Here is a 21,381-nt window from a genome sequence, read left to right as displayed (position 1 = left end):
GTTTATCCCAACTCTCTGCTTCCTGTCTGCCAACCAGTTCTCTATCCACGTCAGTACATTACCCCCAATACCATGTGCTTTGATTTTGCACACTAATCTCTTGTGGAGGGACCTTGTCAAAAGTCTTTTGAAAGTCCAAATACACAACATCCACTGGTTCTCCCTTGTCCACTCGACTAGTTACAGCCTCAAAAAATTCCAGATGATTTGTCACCCCCTCGGCCTCCTCTTCTCCAGAGAAAGGAGCTGCAGGCCATTCAGCCACTCCCGACGTGATATCCTCTCGGCCATGGACTCAGTTCTCAGTGCGACCAAGGGCTGAGCTGCTGATATCAGACCATGGCGATCACTCCCTGCTACGGGTGACAACACCAGTTTTTCAAAGCAACGTGTCTGTTTCCAGTATCCCCCATATCCCAAGAAGAAATGTTTTTTTTAAAGCTTTTTTTTGATAAGAACATCGAATGGTCAGTTTTCCCATTCTCGGTGTCAGGAATGAATTGGACTCGGCACACAGGGGAAAATTGGGCCTTGGAGACAGTGCAGAGGAGATTTACCAGAATGGTACCAGGAACGTGGGGCTTTAGTCCTGTGGAGGGGCTGGAGAAATTGGGATTGTTCTCCTTAGATCTGAGGGTAAGGGGAAGATTTGATGGAGGTGTTCAAAATTATATAGGGTTTTGATAGAGTAAATAAGGAGAAACTGTCTCCACTGAATGGAGAGTTGGTAACCAGAGGACACAGATTTAAGGTACATAAGAACATGAGAAACAGGAGTAGGCCATTCGGCCCCTCGAGCCTGCTCCGCCATCCAATGAGATCACGGTTGATCTTTGACCTCAACTCCACTTTCCTGTCCGATCCCCATATCGCTAAATTCTCTTAGTGGCCAAAATCTATCGATCTCAGCCTTGAATATACTCAACGACTGAGCCTCCACAGTCCAGAGATTCACCACCCTGCGAGTGAAGAAAGTTCTCCTCATCTCAGTCCTAAATGGCCACCCCCTTATTCTGAGACTGTGACCCCTGGTTCTCGACTCCCCAGCTCGGGGGAAACATCCTCCCTGCATCTACCCTGTCAAACCCTGTAAGAATTTTATATGTTTCAGTGAGATCACCTCTCATTCTTCTAAACTCTAGAGAATATAGGCCTGGCCTACTCAATCTCTCCTCATAGGACAATCGCCCCATCCCAGGAATCAGTCTGGTGAACTTTGGTTGCACTCCCTTAGGCAAGGAGATCTTAGGGAATCGGCAAAAAAAAAAGGCCAGCGGGAGGATGATGATCTTTTCTCAAGTGGATAGAAGCAGATTCAATAATCAATTTCACAACGGGGCATGAGAAGTCTAATTAAAACGGGAATGTTTGAGGGCTCTGGGGAAAGAGAGCAGGACGGAGTGGGACTAATCGGATCGCTCTTTCACAGAGCTGGCACAGGTTCAATAGGACCAATGGGCTCCTGCTGTGCTGTGAGATTCCATGGGCAGGGAATGGCCTGTGTCCATACTGGAAGCTGCCCAAATTTCTATCCCATTTTAAATGAATGGAGCATGAGGTGGGTTCCTCCGCCAGTTGCCGATTGTCCCCGGCGCTGCATGAAGAGGACCCTTTGTGGCGAGCGCGTTAACATGGAAAGCTGCCGCAGGAGTTGGAGAAGGAGATCTGACAGAGACGTTCAAAGTTATGAGGGAGTGTGGTCAGGTGAATGGGGGAGAAATCTCATTGAGTCGCTCGTTGAAGGGCAATCATCCCCCAATTTTTTTTGGGGGGGATGCATGGCCCCTTTAAGAGGATGCGCGGCCCGTTTAAAGTTTTGCGCATGCGCGAAATTTCACATTGGAAAATCCAGTCCCGGGATGCGCTAACTCACACCGAGTCCCACTCACCCATCACCCCCTGTGCTCACTGCCCCGTGTCCTAACTCACACCCAGTCCCACTCACCCATCACCCCCTGTGCTCACTGCCCCGTGTCCTAACTCACACCCAGTCCCGTTCACCCATCACCCCCTGTGCTCACTGACCGTGTCCTAACTCACACCCAGTCCCGCTCACCCATCACCCCCTGTGCTCGCTGCCCTGTGTCCTAACTCACACCCAGTCCCGCTCACCCATCACCCCCTGTGCTCACTGCCCCGTGTCCTAACTCACACCCAGTCCCGCTCACCCATCACCCCCTGTGCTCACTGCCCCGTTTCCTAACTCACACCCAGTCCCGCTCACCCATCACCCCCTGTGCTCGCTGCCCTGTGTCCTAACTCACACCCAGTCCCGCTCACCCATCACCTCCTGTGCTCGCTGCCCCGTGTCCTAACTCACACCCAGTCCCGCTCACCCATCACCCCCTGTGCTCACTGCCCCGTGTCCTAACTCACACCCAGTCCCACTCACCCATCACCCCCTGTGCTCACTGACCTGTGTCCTAACTCACACCCAGTCCCGCTCCCCCATCACCTCCTGTGCTCACTGCCCCGTGTCCTAACTCACACCCAGTCCCGCTCACCCATCACCCCCTGTGCTCACTGCCCCGTGTCCTAACTCACACCCAGTCCCGCTCACCCATCACCCCCTGTGCTCACTGCCCCGTGTCCTAACTCACACCCAGTCCCGCTCACCCATCACCCCCTGTGCTCACTGCCCCGTGTCCTAACTCACACCCAGTCCCACTCACCCATCACCCCCTGTGCTCACTGCCCCGTGTCCTAACTCACACCCAGTCCCGCTCACCCATCACCCCCTGTGCTCACTGACCGTGTCCTAACTCACACCCAGTCCCGCTCACCCATCACCCCATGTGCTCGCTGCCCCGTGTCCTAACTCGCACCCAGTCCCGCTCACCCATCACCCCCTGTGCTCACTGACCGTGTCCTAACTCACACCCAGTCCCGCTCACCCATCACCCCCTGTGCTCACTGCCACATGTCCTGACTCGCATCCAGTTCCGCTCAGCCATCACCCCCTGTGTTTACTGCACCATGTCCTAACTCACACCCAGTCCCACTCACCCATCACCCCCTATGCTTGCTGCCCCGTGTCCTAACTCGCACCGAGTCCCGCTCACCCATCACCCCCTGTGCTCACTGCCCCGTGTCCTAACTCACACCCAGTCCCGCTCACCCATCACCCCCTGTGCTCACTGCCCCGTGTCCTAACTCACAAACAGTCCCGCTCACCCATCACCCCCTGTGCTCGCTGCCCTGTGTCCTAACTCACACCCAGTCCAGCTCACCCATCACCTCCTGTGCTCACTGCCCCGTGTCCTAACTCACACACAGTCCCACTCACCCATCACCCCCTGTGCTCACTGCCCCGTGTCCTAACTCACACCCAGTCCCACTCACCCATCACCCCCTGTGCTCACTGACCTGTGTCCTAACTCACACCCAGTCCCGCTCACACATCACCTCCTGTGCTCACTGCCCCGTGTCCTAACTCACACCCAGTCCCGCTCACCCATCACCCCCTGTGCTCACTGCCCCGTGTCCTAACTCACACCCAGACCCGCTCACCCATCACCCGCTGTGCTCACTGCCCCGTGTCCTAACTCACACCCAGTCCCGCTCACCCATCACCTCCTGTGCTCGCTGCCCCGTGTCCTAACTCACAACGAGTCCCGCTCACCCATCACCCCCTGTGCTCACTGCCCCGTGTCCTAACTCACACCCAGTCCCACTCACCCATCACCCCCTGTGCTCACTGCCCCGTGTCCTAACCCACACCCAGTCCCACTCACCCATCACCCGCTGTGCTCACTGACCCGTGTCCTAACTCACACCCAGTCCCACTCACCCATCACCCCCTGTGCTCACTGACCGTGTCCTAACTCACACCCAGTCCCACTCACCCATCACCCCCTGTGCTCGCTGCTCCGTGTCCTAACTCACACCCAGTCCCGCTCACCCATCACCCCCTGTGCTCACTGACCTGTGTCCTAACTCACACCCAGTCCAACTCACCCATCACCCCCTTTGCTCACTGCCCCGTGTCCTAACTCACACCCAGTCCCGCTCACCCATCACCCCCTGCGCTCGCTGCCCCGTGTCCTAACTCACACCCAGTCCCGCTCACCCATCACCCCCTGTGCTCACTGCCCCATGTCCTAACTCGCACCCAGTCCCGCTCACCCATCACCCCCTGTGCTCACTGCCCCGTGTCCTAACTCACACCCAGTCCTGCTCACCCCTCACCCCCTGTGCTCACTGCCCCATGTCCTAACTCGCACCCAGTCCCGCTCACCCATCACCCCACTGTGCTCACTGCCCCGTGTCCTAACTCACACCCAGTTCCACTCACCCATCACCCGCTGTGCTCACTGCCCCGTGTCCTAACTCACACCGAGTCCCGCTCACCCATCACCCCCTGTGCTCACTGCCCCATGTCCTAACTCACACCGAGTCCCGCTCACCCATCACCCCCTGTGCTCACTGCCCCATGTCCTAACTCACACCGAGTCCCACTTACCCATCACCCCCTGTGCTCACTGACCTGTGTCCTAACTCGCACCGAGTCCCACTCACTCATCACCCGCTGTGCTCACTGCCCTGTGTCCTAACTCACACCCAGTCCCACTCACCCATCACCCCCTGTGCTCACTGCCCCGTGTCCTAACTCACACCCAGTCCCACTCACCCATCACCCCCTGTGCTCACTGACTGTGTCCTAACTCACACCCAGTCCCACTCACCCATCACCCCCTGTGCTCACTGCCCCGTGTCCTAACTCACACCCAGTCCTGCTCACCCATCACCCCCTGTGCTCACTGCCCCGTGTCCTAACTCACACCCAGTCCCACTCACCCATCACCCCCTGTGCTCACTGACCTGTGTCCTAACTCGCACCGAGTCCCACTCACTCATCACCCCCTGTGCTCACTGCCCTGTGTCCTAACTCACACCCAGTCCCACTCACCCATCACCCCCTGTGCTCACTGCCCCGTGCCCTAACTCACACGCAGTCCCACTCACCCATCACCCCCTGTGCTCACTGACTGTGTCCTAACTCACACCCAGTCCCACTCACCCATCACCGCCTGTGCTCAATGCCCCGTGTCCTAACTCACACCCAGTCCCGCTCACCCATCACCCCCTGTGCTCACTGCCCCGTGTCCTAACTCGCACCCAGACCCGCTCACCCATCACCGCCTGTGCTCACTGCCCCGTGTCCTAACTCACACCCAGTCCCGCTCACCCATCACCGCCTGTGCTCACTGCCCCGTGTCCTAACTCACACCCAGTCCCGCTCACCCATCACCCCCTGTGCTCACTGACCTGTGTCCTAACTCGCACCGAGTCCCACTCACTCATCACCCCCTGTGCTCACTGCCCTGTGTCCTAACTCACACCGAGTCCCGCTCACCCATCACCCCCTGTGCTCACTGCCCCGTGTCCTAACTCACACCCAGTCCCACTCACTCATCACCCCCTGTGCTCACTGCCCCGTGTCCTAACTCACACCGAGTCCCGCTCACCCATCACCCCCTGTGCTCACTGCCCCGTGTCCTAACTCACACCCAGTCCCGCTCACCCATCACCCCCTGTGCTCACTGCCCCGTGTCCTAACTCACACCCAGTCCCACTCACCCATCACCCCCTGTGCTCACTGCCCCGTGTCCTAACTCAAACCCAGTCCCACTCACCCATCACCCCCTGTGCTCACTGACCCCGTGTCCTAACTCACACCCAGTCCCACTCACCCATCACCCCCTGTGCTCACTGACCCCGTGTCCTAACTCACACCCAGTCCCACTCACCCATCACCCCCTGTGCTCACTGACCTGTGTCCTAACTCACACCCAGTCCCGTTCACCCATCACCCCCTGTGCTCACTGACCCGTGTCCTAACTCACACCCAGTCCCACTCACCCATCACCCCCTGTGCTCACTGACCCCGTGTCCTAACTCACACCCAGTCCCACTCACCCATCACCCCCTGTGCTCACTGCCCCGTGTCCTAACTCACACCCAGTCCCGCTCACCCATCACCCCCTGTGCTCACTGCCCCGTGTCCTAACTCACACCCAGTCCCACTCACCCATCACCCCCTGTGCTCACTGCCCCGTGTCCTAACTCACACCCAGTCCCACTCACCCATCACCCCCTGTGCTCACTGACCCCGTGTCCTAACTCACACCCAGTCCCACTCACCCATCACCCCCTGTGCTCACTGACCCCGTGTCCTAACTCACACCCAGTCCCACTCACCCATCACCCCCTGTGCTCACTGACCTGTGTCCTTGCTCACTGCCCCGTGTCCTAACTCACACCCAGTCCCACTCACCCATCACCCCCTGTGCTCACTGCCCCGTGTCCTAACTCACACCCAGTCCCACTCACCCATCACCCCCTGTGCTCGCTGCCCCGTGTCCTAACTCACACCCAGTCCCGTTCACCCATCACCTCCTGTGCTCACTGCCCCGTGTCCTAACTCACACCCAGTCCCACTCACCCATCACCCCCTGTGCTCACTGCCCTGTGTCCTAACTCACACCCAGTCCCGCTCACCCATCACCCCCTGTGCTCACTGCCCCGTGTCCTAACTCACACCCAGTTCCGCTCACCCATCAACCCCTGTGTTCACTGCCCCATGTCCTAACTCACACCCAGTCCCACTCACCCATCATCACCTGTGCTCACTGACCCGTGTCCTAACTCACACCCAGTCCCGCTCACCCATCACCCCCTGTGCTCACTGCCCCGTGTCCTAACTCACACCCAGTCCCGCTCACCCATCACCCCCTGTGCTCACTGCCCCGTGTCCTAACTCACACCCAGTTCCACTCACCCATCACCCGCTGTGCTCACTGCCCCGTGTCCTAACTCACACCGAGTCCCGCTCACCCATCACCCCCTGTGCTCACTGCCCCATGTCCTAACTCACACCGAGTCCCGCTCACCCATCACCCCCTGTGCTCACTGCCCCATGTCCTAACTCACACCGAGTCCCACTTACCCATCACCCCCTGTGCTCACTGACCTGTGTCCTAACTCGCACCGAGTCCCACTCACTCATCACCCGCTGTGCTCACTGCCCTGTGTCCTAACTCACACCCAGTCCCACTCACCCATCACCCCCTGTGCTCACTGCCCCGTGTCCTAACTCACACCCAGTCCCACTCACCCATCACCCCCTGTGCTCACTGACTGTGTCCTAACTCACACCCAGTCCCACTCACCCATCACCCCCTGTGCTCACTGCCCCGTGTCCTAACTCACACCCAGTCCTGCTCACCCATCACCCCCTGTGCTCACTGCCCCGTGTCCTAACTCACACCCAGTCCCACTCACCCATCACCCCCTGTGCTCACTGACCTGTGTCCTAACTCGCACCGAGTCCCACTCACTCATCACCCCCTGTGCTCACTGCCCTGTGTCCTAACTCACACCCAGTCCCACTCACCCATCACCCCCTGTGCTCACTGCCCCGTGTCCTAACTCACACGCAGTCCCACTCACCCATCACCCCCTGTGCTCACTGACTGTGTCCTAACTCACACCCAGTCCCACTCACCCATCACCGCCTGTGCTCACTGCCCCGTGTCCTAACTCACACCCAGTCCCGCTCACCCATCACCCCCTGTGCTCACTGCCCCGTGTCCTAACTCGCACCCAGACCCGCTCACCCATCACCGCCTGTGCTCACTGCCCCGTGTCCTAACTCACACCCAGTCCCGCTCACCCATCACCGCCTGTGCTCACTGCCCCGTGTCCTAACTCACACCCAGTCCCGCTCACCCATCACCCCCTGTGCTCACTGACCTGTGTCCTAACTCGCACCGAGTCCCACTCACTCATCACCCCCTGTGCTCACTGCCCTGTGTCCTAACTCACACCGAGTCCCGCTCACCCATCACCCCCTGTGCTCACTGCCCCGTGTCCTAACTCACACCCAGTCCCACTCACTCATCACCCCCTGTGCTCACTGCCCCGTGTCCTAACTCACACCGAGTCCCGCTCACCCATCACCCCCTGTGCTCACTGCCCCGTGTCCTAACTCACACCCAGTCCCGCTCACCCATCACCCCCTGTGCTCACTGCCCCGTGTCCTAACTCACACCCAGTCCCACTCACCCATCACCCCCTGTGCTCACTGCCCCGTGTCCTAACTCAAACCCAGTCCCACTCACCCATCACCCCCTGTGCTCACTGACCCCGTGTCCTAACTCACACCCAGTCCCACTCACCCATCACCCCCTGTGCTCACTGACCCCGTGTCCTAACTCACACCCAGTCCCACTCACCCATCACCCCCTGTGCTCACTGACCTGTGTCCTAACTCACACCCAGTCCCGTTCACCCATCACCCCCTGTGCTCACTGACCCGTGTCCTAACTCACACCCAGTCCCACTCACCCATCACCCCCTGTGCTCACTGCCCCGTGTCCTAACTCACACCCAGTCCCACTCACCCATCACCCCCTGTGCTCACTGCCCCGTGTCCTAACTCACACCCAGTCCCACTCACCCATCACCCCCTGTGCTCACTGACCCCGTGTCCTAACTCACACCCAGTCCCACTCACCCATCACCCCCTGTGCTCACTGACCCCGTGTCCTAACTCACACCCAGTCCCACTCACCCATCACCCCCTGTGCTCACTGACCTGTGTCCTTGCTCACTGCCCCGTGTCCTAACTCACACCCAGTCCCACTCACCCATCACCCCCTGTGCTCACTGCCCCGTGTCCTAACTCACACCCAGTCCCACTCACCCATCACCCCCTGTGCTCGCTGCCCCGTGTCCTAACTCACACCCAGTCCCGTTCACCCATCACCTCCTGTGCTCACTGCCCCGTGTCCTAACTCACACCCAGTCCCACTCACCCATCACCCCCTGTGCTCACTGCCCTGTGTCCTAACTCACACCCAGTCCCGCTCACCCATCACCCCCTGTGCTCACTGCCCCGTGTCCTAACTCACACCCAGTTCCGCTCACCCATCACCCCCTGTGTTCACTGCCCCATGTCCTAACTCACACCCAGTCCCACTCACCCATCACCACCTGTGCTCACTGACCCGTGTCCTAACTCACACCCAGTCCCGCTCACCCATCACCCCCTGTGCTCACTGCCCCGTGTCCTAACTCACACCCAGTCCCGCTCACCCATCACCCCCTGTGCTCGCTGACCCGTGTCCTAACTCACACCCAGTCCCACTCACCCATCACCCCCTGTGCTCACTGCCCCGTGTCCTAACTCACACCCAGTCCCGTTCACCCATCACCTCCTGTGCTCACTGACCCGTGTCCTAACTCACACCCAGTCCCACTCACCCATCACCTCCTGTGCTCACTGACCCGTGTCCTAACTCATACCCAGTCCCGCTCACCCATCACCCACTGTGCTCACTGCCCCGTGTCCTAACTCACACCCAGTCCCGCTCACCCATCACCTCCTGTGCTCACTGACCCGTGTCCTAACTCACACCCAGTCCCGCTCACCCATCACCCACTGTGCTCACTGCCCCGTGTCCTAACTCACACCCAGTCCCACTCACCCATCACCCCCTGTGCTCACTGACCTGTGTCCTAACTCACACCCAGTCCCGTTCACCCATCACCTCCTGTGCTCACTGACCCGTGTCCTAACTCACACCCAGTCCCACTCACCCATCACCCGCTGTGCTCACTGACCCGTGTCCTAACTCACACCCAGTCCCGCTCACCCATCACCCCCTGTGCTCACTGCCCCGTGTCCTAACTCACACCCAGTCCCGCTCACCCATCACCTCCTGTGCTCACTGCCCCGTGTCCTAACTCACACCCAGTCCCACTCACCCATCACCCCCTGTGCTCACTGCCCCGTGTCCTAACTCACACCGTCCCGCTCACCCATCACCCCCTGTGCTCACTGCCCCGTGTCCTAACTCACACCCAGTCCCGCTCACCCATCACCCCCTGTGCTCACTGACCCGTGTCCTAACTCACACCCAGTCCCACTCACCCATCACCCCCTGTGCTCACTGACCTGTGTCCTAACTCACACCGAGTCCCGCTCACCCATCACCTCCTGTGCTCACTGCCCCGTGTCCTAACTCACACCCAGTCCCACTCACCCATCACCCCCTGTGCTCACTGCCCCGTGTCCTAACTCACACCGTCCCGTTCACCCATCACCCCTTGTGCTCACTGCCCCGTGTCCTAACTCACACCGTCCCGCTCACCCATCACCCCCTGTGCTCACTGACCGTGTCCTAACTCACACCCAGTCCCGCTCACCCATCACCCCCTGTGCTCACTGACCCCGTGTCCTAACTCACACCCAGTCCCATTGACCCATCACCCCCTGTGCTCACTGCCCCGTGTCCTAACTCACACCCAGTCCCGCTCACCCATCACCCCCTGTGCTCACTGACCGTGTCCTAACTCACACCCAGTCCCATTGACCCATCACCCCCTGTGCTCACTGCCCCGTGTCCTAACTCACACCCAGTCCCACTCACCCATCACCCCCTGTGCTCACTGCCCCGTGTCCTAACTCACACCCAGTCCCGCTCACCCATCACCCCCTGTGCTCACTGCCCCGTGTCCTAACTCACACCCAGTCCCACTCACCCATCACCCCCTGTGCTCACTGCCCCGTGTCCTAACTCACACCCAGTCCCGCTCACCCATCACCCCCTGTGCTCACTGCCCCGTGTCCTAACTCACACCCAGTCCCACTCACCCATCACCCCCTGTGCTCACTGCCCCATGTCCTAACTCACACCCAGTCCCACTCACCCATCACCCCCTGTGCTCACTGCCCCGTGTCCTAACTCACACCCAGTCCCACTCACCCATCACCCCCTGTGCTCACTGCCCCGTGTCCTAACTCACACCCAGTCCCGCTCACCCATCACCCCCTGTGCTCACTGCCCCGTGTCCTAACTCACACCGAGTCCCACTCACCCATCACCCCCTGTGCTCACTGCCCCGTGTCCTAACTCACACCCAGTCCCACTCACCCATCACCCCCTGTGCTCACTGCCCCGTGTCCTAACTCACACCCAGTCCCGCTCACCCATCACCCCCTGTGCTCACTGCCCCGTGTCCTAACTCACACCGAGTCCCACTCACCCATCACCCCCTGTGCTCACTGCCCCGTGTCCTAACTCACACCCAGTCCCGCTCACCCATCACCCCCTGTGCTCACTGACCGTGTCCTAACTCACACCCAGTCCCACTCACCCATCACCCCCTGTGCTCACTGCCCCGTGTCCTAACTCACACCCAGTCCCGCTTACCCATCACCCCCTGTGCTCACTGCCCCGTGTCCTAACTCACACCCAGTCCCACTCACCCATCACCCCCTGTGCTCACTGCCCCGTGTCCTAACTCACACCCAGTCCCGCTCACCCATCACCCCCTGTGCTCACTGCCCCGTGTCCTAACTCACACCCAGTCCCGCTCACCCATCACCCCCTGTGCTCACTGCCCCATGTCCTAACTCGCACCCAGTCCCGCTCACCCATCACCCCCTGTGCTCACTGCCCCGTGTCCTAACTCACACCCAGTCCTGCTCACCCCTCACCCCCTGTGCTCACTGCCCCATGTCCTAACTCGCACCCAGTCCCGCTCACCCATCACCCCCCTGTGCTCACTGCCCCGTGTCCTAACTCACACCCAGTTCCACTCACCCATCACCCGCTGTGCTCACTGCCCCGTGTCCTAACTCACACCCAGTCCCACTCACCCATCACCCCCTGTGCTCACTGCCCCATGTCCTAACTCACACCCAGTCCCACTCACCCATCACCCCCTGTGCTCACTGCCCCGTGTCCTAACTCACACCGAGTCCCGCTCACCCATCACCCCCTGTGCTCACTGACCCGTGTCCTAACTCACACCAAGTCCCGCTCACCCATCATCCCCTGTGCTCACTGCCCCGTGTCCTAACTCGCACCCAGTCCCACTCACCCATCAACCCCTGTGCTCGCTGACCCGTATCCTAACTCACACCGAGTCCCGCTCACCCATCACCCCCTGTGCTCACTGCCCCATGTCCTAACTCGCACCGAGTCCCGCTCACCCATCACCCCCTGTGCTCACTGCCCCATGTCCTAACTCACACCGAGTCCCACTTACCCATCACCCCCTGTGCTCACTGACCTGTGTCCTAACTCGCACCGAGTCCCACTCACTCATCACCCGCTGTGCTCACTGCCCTGTGTCCTAACTCACACCCAGTCCCACTCACCCATCACCCCCTGTGCTCACTGCCCCGTGTCCTAACTCACACCCAGTCCCACTCACCCATCACCCCCTGTGCTCACTGACTGTGTCCTAACTCACACCCAGTCCCACTCACCCATCACCCCCTGTGCTCACTGCCCCGTGTCCTAACTCACACCCAGTCCTGCTCACCCATCACCCCCTGTGCTCACTGCCCCGTGTCCTAACTCACACCCAGTCCCACTCACCCATCACCCCCTGTGCTCACTGACCTGTGTCCTAACTCGCACCGAGTCCCACTCACTCATCACCCCCTGTGCTCACTGCCCTGTGTCCTAACTCACACCCAGTCCCACTCACCCATCACCCCCTGTGCTCACTGCCCCGTGTCCTAACTCACACCCAGTCCCACTCACCCATCACCCCCTGTGCTCACTGACTGTGTCCTAACTCACACCCAGTCCCACTCACCCATCACCGCCTGTGCTCACTGCCCCGTGTCCTAACTCACACCCAGTCCCGCTCACCCATCACCCCCTGTGCTCACTGCCCCGTGTCCTAACTCGCACCCAGTCCCGCTCACCCATCACCGCCTGTGCTCACTGCCCCGTGTCCTAACTCACACCCAGTCCCGCTCACCCATCACCGCCTGTGCTCACTGCCCCGTGTCCTAACTCACACCCAGTCCCGCTCACCCATCACCCCCTGTGCTCACTGACCTGTGTCCTAACTCGCACCGAGTCCCACTCACTCATCACCCCCTGTGCTCACTGCCCTGTGTCCTAACTCACACCGAGTCCCGCTCACCCATCACCCCCTGTGCTCACTGCCCCGTGTCCTAACTCACACCCAGTCCCACTCACTCATCACCCCCTGTGCTCACTGCCCCGTGTCCTAACTCACACCGAGTCCCGCTCACCCATCACCCCCTGTGCTCACTGCCCCGTGTCCTAACTCACACCCAGTCCCACTCACCCATCACCCCCTGTGCTCACTGCCCCGTGTCCTAACTCACACCCAGTCCCACTCACCCATCACCCCCTGTGCTCACTGACCCCGTGTCCTAACTCACACCCAGTCCCACTCACCCATCACCCCCTGTGCTCACTGACTCCGTGTCCTAACTCACACCCAGTCCCACTCACCCATCACCCCCTGTGCTCACTGACCTGTGTCCTAACTCACACCCAGTCCCGTTCACCCATCACCCCCTGTGCTCACTGACCCGTGTCCTAACTCACACCCAGTCCCACTCACCCATCACCCCCTGTGCTCACTGACCCCGTGTCCTAACTCACACCCAGTCCCACTCACCCATCACCCCCTGTGCTCACTGCCCCGTGTCCTAAATCACAGCCAGTCCCGCTCACCCATCACCCCCTGTGCTCACTGCCCCGTGTCCTAACTCACACCCAGTCCCACTCACCCATCACCCCCTGTGCTCACTGCCCCGTGTCCTAACTCACACCCAGTCCCACTCACCCATCACCCCCTGTGCTCACTGACCCCATGTCCTAACTCACACCCACTCCCACTCACCCATCACCCCCTGTGCTCACTGACCCCGTGTCCTAACTCACACCCAGTCCCACTCACCCATCACCCCCTGTGCTCACTGACCTGTGTCCTAACTCACACCCAGTCCCGTTCACCCATCACCCCCTGTGCTCACTGCCCCGTGTCCTAACTCACACCCAGTCCCACTCACCCATCACCCCCTGTGCTCACTGCCCCGTGTCCTAACTCACACCCAGTCCCACTCACCCATCACCCTCTGTGCTCACTGCCCCGTGTCCTAACTCACACCCAGTCCCACTCACCCATCACCCCCTGTGCTCGCTGCCCCGTGTCCTAACTCACACCCAGTCCCGTTCACCCATCACCTCCTGTGCTCACTGCCCCGTGTCCTAACTCACACCCAGTCCCACTCACCCATCACCCCCTGTGCTCACTGCCCTGTGTCCTAACTCACACCCAGTCCCGCTCACCCATCACCCCCTGTGCTCACTGCCCCGTGTCCTAACTCACACCCAGTTCCGCTCACCCATCACCCCCTGTGTTCACTGCCCCATGTCCTAACTCACACCCAGTCCCACTCACCCATCACCCCCTGTGCTCACTGACCCGTGTCCTAACTCACACCCAGTCCCGCTCACCCATCACCCCTTGTGCTCACTGCCCCCTGTCCTAACTCACACCCAGTCCCGCTCACCCATCACCCCCTGTGCTCGCTGACCCGTGTCCTAACTCACACCCAGTCCCACTCACCCATCACCCCCTGTGCTCACTGCCCCGTGTCCTAACTCACACCCAGTCCCGTTCACCCATCACCTCCTGTGCTCACTGACCCGTGTCCTAACTCACACCCAGTCCCACTCACCCATCACCTCCTGTGCTCACTGACCCGTGTCCTAACTCACACCCAGTCCCGCTCACCCATCACCCACTGTGCTCACTGCCCCGTGTCCTAACTCACACCCAGTCCCGCTCACCCATCACCTCCTGTGCTCACTGACCCGTGTCCTAACTCACACCCAGTCCCGCTCACCCATCACCCACTGTGCTCACTGCCCCGTGTCCTAACTCACACCCAGTCCCACTCACCCATCACCCCCTGTGCTCACTGACCTGTGTCCTAACTCACACCCAGTCCCGTTCACCCATCACCTCCTGTGCTCACTGACCCGTGTCCTAACTCACACCCAGTCCCACTCACCCATCACCCCCTGTGCTCACTGACCCGTGTCCTAACTCACACCCAGTCCCGCTCACCCATCACCCCCTGTGCTCACTGCCCCGTGTCCTAACTCACACCCAGTCCCGCTCACCCATCACCTCCTGTGCTCACTGCCCCGTGTCCTAACTCACACCCAGTCCCACTCACCCATCACCCCCTGTGCTCACTGCCCCGTGTCCTAACTCACACCGTCCCGTTCACCCATCACCCCCTGTGCTCACTGCCCCGTGTCCTAACTCACACCGTCCCGCTCACCCATCACCCCCTGTGCTCACTGCCCCGTGTCCTAACTCACACCCAGTCCCGCTCACCCATCACCCCCTGTGCTCACTGACCCGTGTCCTAACTCACACCCAGTCCCACTCACCCATCACCCCCTGTGCTCACTGACCTGTGTCCTAACTCACACCGAGTCCCGCTCACCCATCACCTCCTGTGCTCACTGCCCCGTGTCCTAACTCACACCCAGTCCCACTCACCCATCACCCCCTGTGCTCACTGACCGTGTCCTAACTCACACCCAGTCCCACTCACCCATCACCCCCTGTGCTCACTGCCCCGTGTCCTAACTCGCACCCAGTCCCGCTCACCCATCACCCCCTGTGCTCACTGCCCCGTGTCCTAACTCACACCCAGTCCCACTCACCCATCACCCTCTGTGCTCACTGCCCCGTGTCCTAACTCACACCCAGTCCCGCTCACCCATCACCCCCTGTGCTCACTGCCCCGTGTCCTAACTCACACCCAGTCCCACTCACCCATCACCCCCTGTGCTCACTGCCCCGTGTCCTAACTCACACCCAGTCCCACTCACCCATCACCCCCTGTGCTCACTGCCCCGAGTCCTAACTCACACCCAGTCCCACTCACCCATCACCCCCTGTGCTCACTGCCCCGTGTCCTAACTCACACCGAGTCCCACTCACCCATCACCCCCTGTGCTCACTGCCCCGTGTCCTAACTCACACCCAGTCCCGCTCACCCATCACCCCCTGTGCTCACTGCCCCGTGTCCTAACTCACACCGAGTCCCACTCACCCATCACCCCCTGTGCTCACTGCCCTGTATCCTAACTCACACCCAGTCCCGCTCACCCATCACCCCCTGTGCTCACTGACCTGTGTCCTAACTCACACCGTCCCGTTCACCCATCACCCCCTGTGCTCACTGCCCCGTGTCCTAACTCACACCCAGTCCCGCTCACCCATCACCCCCTGTGCTCGCTGCCCCGTGTCCTAACTCACACCCAGTCCCGCTCACCCATCACCCACTGTGCTCACTGCCCCGTGTCCTAACTCACACCCAGTCCCACTCACCCATCACCCCCTGTGCTCACTGACCCCGTGTCCTAACTCACACCCAGTCCCACTCACCCATCACCCCCTGTGCTCACTGACCCGTGTCCTAACTCACACCCAGTCCCACTCACCCATCACCCCCTGTGCTCACTGACCGTGTCCTAACTCACACCCAGTCCCGTTCCCCCATCACCCCCTGTGCTCACTGCCCCGTGTCCTAACTCACACCGAGTCCCACTCACCCATCACCCCCTGTGCTCACTGCCCCGTGTCCTAACTCACACCCAGTCCCACTCACCCATCACCCCCTGTGCTCACTGCCCCGTGTCCTAACTCACACCCAGTCCCGCTCACCCATCACCCCCTGTGCTCACTGCCCCGTGTCCTAACTCACACCGAGTCCCACTCACCCATCACCCCCTGTGCTCACTGCCCCGTGTCCTAACTCACACCCAGTCCCGCTCACCCATCACCCCCTGTGCTCACTGACCTGTGTCCTAACTCACACCGTCCCGTTCACCCATCACCCCCTGTGCTCGCTGCCCCGTGTCCTAACTCACACCCAGTCCCGCTCACCCATCACCCACTGTGCTCATTGCCCCGTGTTCTAACTCACACCCAGTCCCACTCACCCATCACCCCCTGTGCTCACTGACCCCGTGTCCTAACTCACACCCAGTCCCACTCACCCATCACCCCCTGTGCTCACTGACCCGTGTCCTAACTCACACCCAGTCCCACTCACCCATCACCCCCTGTGCTCACTGACCGTGTCCTAAGTCACACCCAGTCCCGCTCACCCATCACCCCCTGTGCTCACTGCCCCGTGTCCTAACTCACACCCAGTCCCGTTCCCCCATCACCCCCTGTGCTCACTGCCCCGTGTCCTAACTCACACCCAGTCCCGCTCACCCATCACCCCCTGTGCTCACTGCCCCGTGTCCTAACTCACACCCAGTCCCGTTCCCCCATCACCCCCTGTGCTCACTGACCCGTGTCCTAACTCGCACTAAGTCCCGCTCACCCATCACCCCCTGTGCTCACTGCCCCGTGTCCTAACTCACACCCAGTCCCGCTCACCCATCACCCCCTGTGCTCACTGCTCCGTGTCCTAACTCGCACTAAGTCCCGCTCACCCATCACCCCCTGTGCTCACTGCCCCGTGTCCTAACTCACACCCAGTCCCGCTCACCCATCACCCGCTGTGCTCACTGCCCCGTGTCCTAACTCACACCCAGTCCCACTCACCCATCACCCCCTGTGCTCAGCGATTGACATTGGTTCCCGGTTCGGCAACGCCTCGATTTCAAAATTCTCATCCTTGTGTTCAAATTCCCTCCATGGTCTCTCACCCTCACAACCTCTGTAGCTGTACAACCCTCCCCACCCCCCCTCCCCCCACACCCGAGATCTCTGCACTTCTCCAATTCTGCCCTCTTGAGCATCCCCTGATTATAATCGCTCCACCATCGGCGGCCGTGCCTCCAGCTGCCTGGGCCCCAAGCTCTGGAACTCCCTCCCTAAACCTCTCCGCCTCTCTATCTCAATCTCCTCTTTTTAAGACGCTTCTTAAGACCGACCTCATCGACCAAGCTTTTGGTCACCTGTTCTAATATCTCCTTGTGTGGCTCGGTGTCACATTTTGTCTGCTTACATCGACAGTAACAGCACCTTGAATTTATGTAGCGCCGTTGATGGAGCAAAAAGCCCCAAGGCGCCTCACAGGAGCGCTGTGCTTTACCGCGTTGAGGCAAACTGTTGTTCGACATCATTGCTTCGAGATACTTGTGGGACATCATAAGCACACTGTAAATGCGAGTCTATTTGGAGTTTTTTTTACTAACCTTGCTGTTTCAACATAGGATTTTTGCGTTCATACACTCGAGTCAGAAAGTAAGACAAGTATGAAGGGCTGTAACTCACCCTTCCAGCCACGTGTCCCAGAAAAGACAGTGCAAGAGGTGCAGGGTTACATTTTCAGTTTTCTGCCGGCCCTGTTAGCGCCCCGAAGGGGTGGCAATGGCGGAGTTGCGACACCGGCTCGATCTTTGGCTCGCGCCCGGTCCGTAGCGCTCCGTAGAGCGCCCCCTGCTGGGAACGCCTGTGAAAGCGGGCGGTCCGAGCTGTCGCGGCCACAGTGAGGTCATTGATGTCCACCTCAGGTGAGCGTGATTGGGGTTTTTTTTATTGCGATTCGTGTTGTGGTGGCGAGAGTTATTTATCGGGAATGTTTTTGGTGGATTTTTCCAGGTTTCTGTCGCCCCCCCCCACCCCGCCAGCCATCTCTTACAGCGGCCCCCAGGTCTGCTCTTTGGCTCGGGATTTTCGCTTGCTCCGCTGGCCTAGCGCCCGAAGAGAGGTGTGTAACGCCTCCCTTAGCGCCCCCGCCCCACACTCTGGGCCCAGCTGGCCAATTTTGCTGAGTGTTCCCGGGCGCAAACTTTACCGCCTGGCCGCCATTACCGCCCCGAAATGAGCAGAACCGAAAATCCAGTGTTTAATGGTATTTACTGTAACTATTTTCAGGGGCCTCGAGGTCTGGATGGTCTCCCAGGAGAACAAGGGCCCCCAGGTAACAAGGTAATTATTTATATTGCTGCATTTCAGGAACACCATCTCACGTGACGCGAAGTCACAAAATGAACACGCCGATCTTTGACCTCAACTCGTTGGTTGTCGATGAAAATAGCGCTTCCTCAACAGTTGTGTCTTGAGCTGGGGAAATCACGGCTGATGTGTGAAATGTTGGGGATGCGATGCTGAAACCTGCCTGGGTAGCTGACGTTTCAGTGCTTCCGCTCTGTATCAACATGAATAGCCAGAGGCTGAACACCATGTTCACGTTGCTCATTATCTCACTTGTAGCCAACCTACATTTCACAAAGTTCATTTTAAGGGATGAAAATGGGGGAGTGGGGGGGGGAATGGAGGTGGGGTGTGATGCGGGGGAGCACGGGTTATCCTATTCCTTATGTTCTTATTGATAGATTTCTGGATTCTGAGTGCATCGAGGGATATGGGGATCGGGCGGGAAAGTGGAGTTGAGGTGGAAGATCAGCCATGATCGTACTGAATGGCGGAGCAGGCTCGAGGGGCCGAATGGCCGGCTCCTGCTCCTATATGTTATGTTCTTATCCAGTTCCCACTCCCACTCCCCAGGTCCTTTCCCCGGAGCCCTGCAATTAAAGTAAATAGTAGAACTGTACGCCAGGGGAGTTGTGGCAGTCCTTGTAAAGGCTGTTATTGACGGCTGGTCCAATGAGGCTGTGAAATACTTGCACACAGCGAGAGATACCACAGGATTAAAAATGGTATCAGTGATGGGGCATAGTACAGAAGAATAAAGGTATTTGAGGTGTGTAAGGTGGGGTAGATCGGGAGAAACCATTTCCTCTGGTGGGGGGAGCCCAGAACAAGGGGGCGTCACCTTAAAATCAGAGCCAGGCCGTTCAGGGTGATGGTCAGGAAACACATCTTCACACAAAGGGCAGTGGGAATCGGAAACTCTCTCCCCCCAAAGGCTGTGGGTGCTGGGGGACAATTGCAAATTTCAAGACTGAAATCAAACGATTTTTGTTCGGGAAGAGATTCGGAACCAAGGAGCTGGATACAGATCAGCTGTGACCTAATTCAATGGCGGAACAGGTTCAAAGGGCTGAATGGCCTCCTCCTGTTCCTGTGTAACAGGTTCGAGGGGCCAAATGGCCTCCTGTTCCTGTGTAACAGGTTCGAGGGGCCAAATGGCCTCCTGTTCCTGTGTAACAGGCTCGAGGGGCTGAATGGGCCTCCTCCTGTTCCTGTGTAACAGGCTCGAGGGGCTGAATGGTCTCTTCCTGTTCCTGTGTAACAGGTTCAAGGGGCCAAATGGCCTCCTGTTCCTGTGTAACAGGCTCGAGGGGCTGAATGGGCCTCCTCCTGTTCCCTGTGTAACAGGCTCGAGGGGCTCAATGAGCCTCCTCCTGTTCCTGTGTAACAGGCTCGAGGGACTGAATGGGCCTCCTCCTGTTCCGGTGTAACAGGCTCGAGGGGCTGAATGGCCTCCTCCTGTTCCTGTGTAACAGGCTTGAGGGGCTGAATGGCCTCCTCCTGTTCCTGTGTAACAGGCTCGAGGGGCTGAATGGCCTCCTCCTGTTCCTGTGTAACAGGCTTGAGGGGCTGAATGGCCTCCTCCTGTTCCTGTGTAACAGGCTCAAGGGGCTCAATGGGCCTCCTCCTGTTCCTGTGTAACAGGCTCGAGGGACTGAATGGCCTCCTCCTGTTCCTGTGTAACAGGCTCGAGGGACTGAATGGGCCTCCTCCTGTTTCTATATAACAGGCTTGAGGGGCTGAATGGCCTCCTCTTGTTCCTATGGTAACAGGCTCGAGGGGCTGAATGGCCTCCTCCTGTTTCTATGTAACAGGCTCGAGGGGCTGAATGGCCTCCTCCTGTTCCTGTGTAACAGGCTCGAGGGGCTGAATGGCCTCCTGTTCCTGTGTAACAGGCCCGAGGGGCTGAATGGCCTCCTCCTGTTCCTGTGTAACAGGCTCGAGGGGCTGAATGGCCTCCTCCTGTTTCTATGGTAACAGGCTCTTGGGGCTGAATGGCCTCCTCCTGTTCCTGTGTAACAGGTTCGAGGGGCTGAATGGACCTCCTCCTGTTCCTGTGTAACAGGCTCGAGGGGCTGAATGGCCTCCTCCTGTTCCTGTGTAACAGGCTCGAGGGGCTGAATGGCCTCCTCCTGTTCCTGTGTAACAGGCTCGAGAGGCTGAATGGGCCTCCTCCTGTTCCTGTGTAACAGGCTCGAGGGGCTGAATGGCCTCCTCCTGTTCCTGTGTAACAGGCTCTTGGGGCTGAATGGCCTCCTCCTGTTCCTGTGTAACAGGCTCGAGGGGCTGAATGGCCTCCTCCTGTTCCTGTGTAACAGGCTCGAGAGGCTGAATGGGCCTCCTCCTGTTCCTGTGTAACAGGCTCGAGGGGCTGAATGGGCCTCCTCCTGTTCCTGTGTAACAAGCTCGAGGGGCTGAATGGCCTCCTCCTGTTCCTGTGTAACAGGCTCGAGGGGCTGAATGGGCCTCCTCCTGTTCCTGTGTAACAGGCTCGAGGGGCCGAATGGCCTCCTCCTGCTCCTGTGTAACAGGCTCGAGGGGCTGAATGGATCTCCTCCTGTTCCTGTGTAACAGGTTCGAGGGGCTGAATGGCCTCCTCCTGCTCCTGTGTAA

The 21,381-nt window shown here is 59.4% G+C and overlaps 1 protein-coding gene across 1 annotated transcript in view; it reads left to right on the top strand.

Moving 5' to 3' along the window:
- The window catches only part of LOC139268363 (collagen alpha-1(XXIV) chain), a 420,125-nt gene that overhangs the window by 277,194 nt on the left and 121,550 nt on the right, over positions 1-21,381 (top strand). The window contains exon 28 of the mRNA XM_070886436.1: positions 18,709-18,762. Coding sequence (XP_070742537.1) covers positions 18,709-18,762 — 54 coding nt within the window. The remainder of the gene's footprint in view (positions 1-18,708; positions 18,763-21,381) is intronic.

The sequence above is a fragment of the Pristiophorus japonicus genome, chromosome 8 (genome assembly GCF_044704955.1).
Source record: "Pristiophorus japonicus isolate sPriJap1 chromosome 8, sPriJap1.hap1, whole genome shotgun sequence".
Classification (NCBI taxonomy): Eukaryota; Metazoa; Chordata; class Chondrichthyes; family Pristiophoridae; genus Pristiophorus; species Pristiophorus japonicus.
Note: the sequence above shows the minus strand (reverse complement) of the source record. Positions and strands in the feature narration are given on the sequence as shown.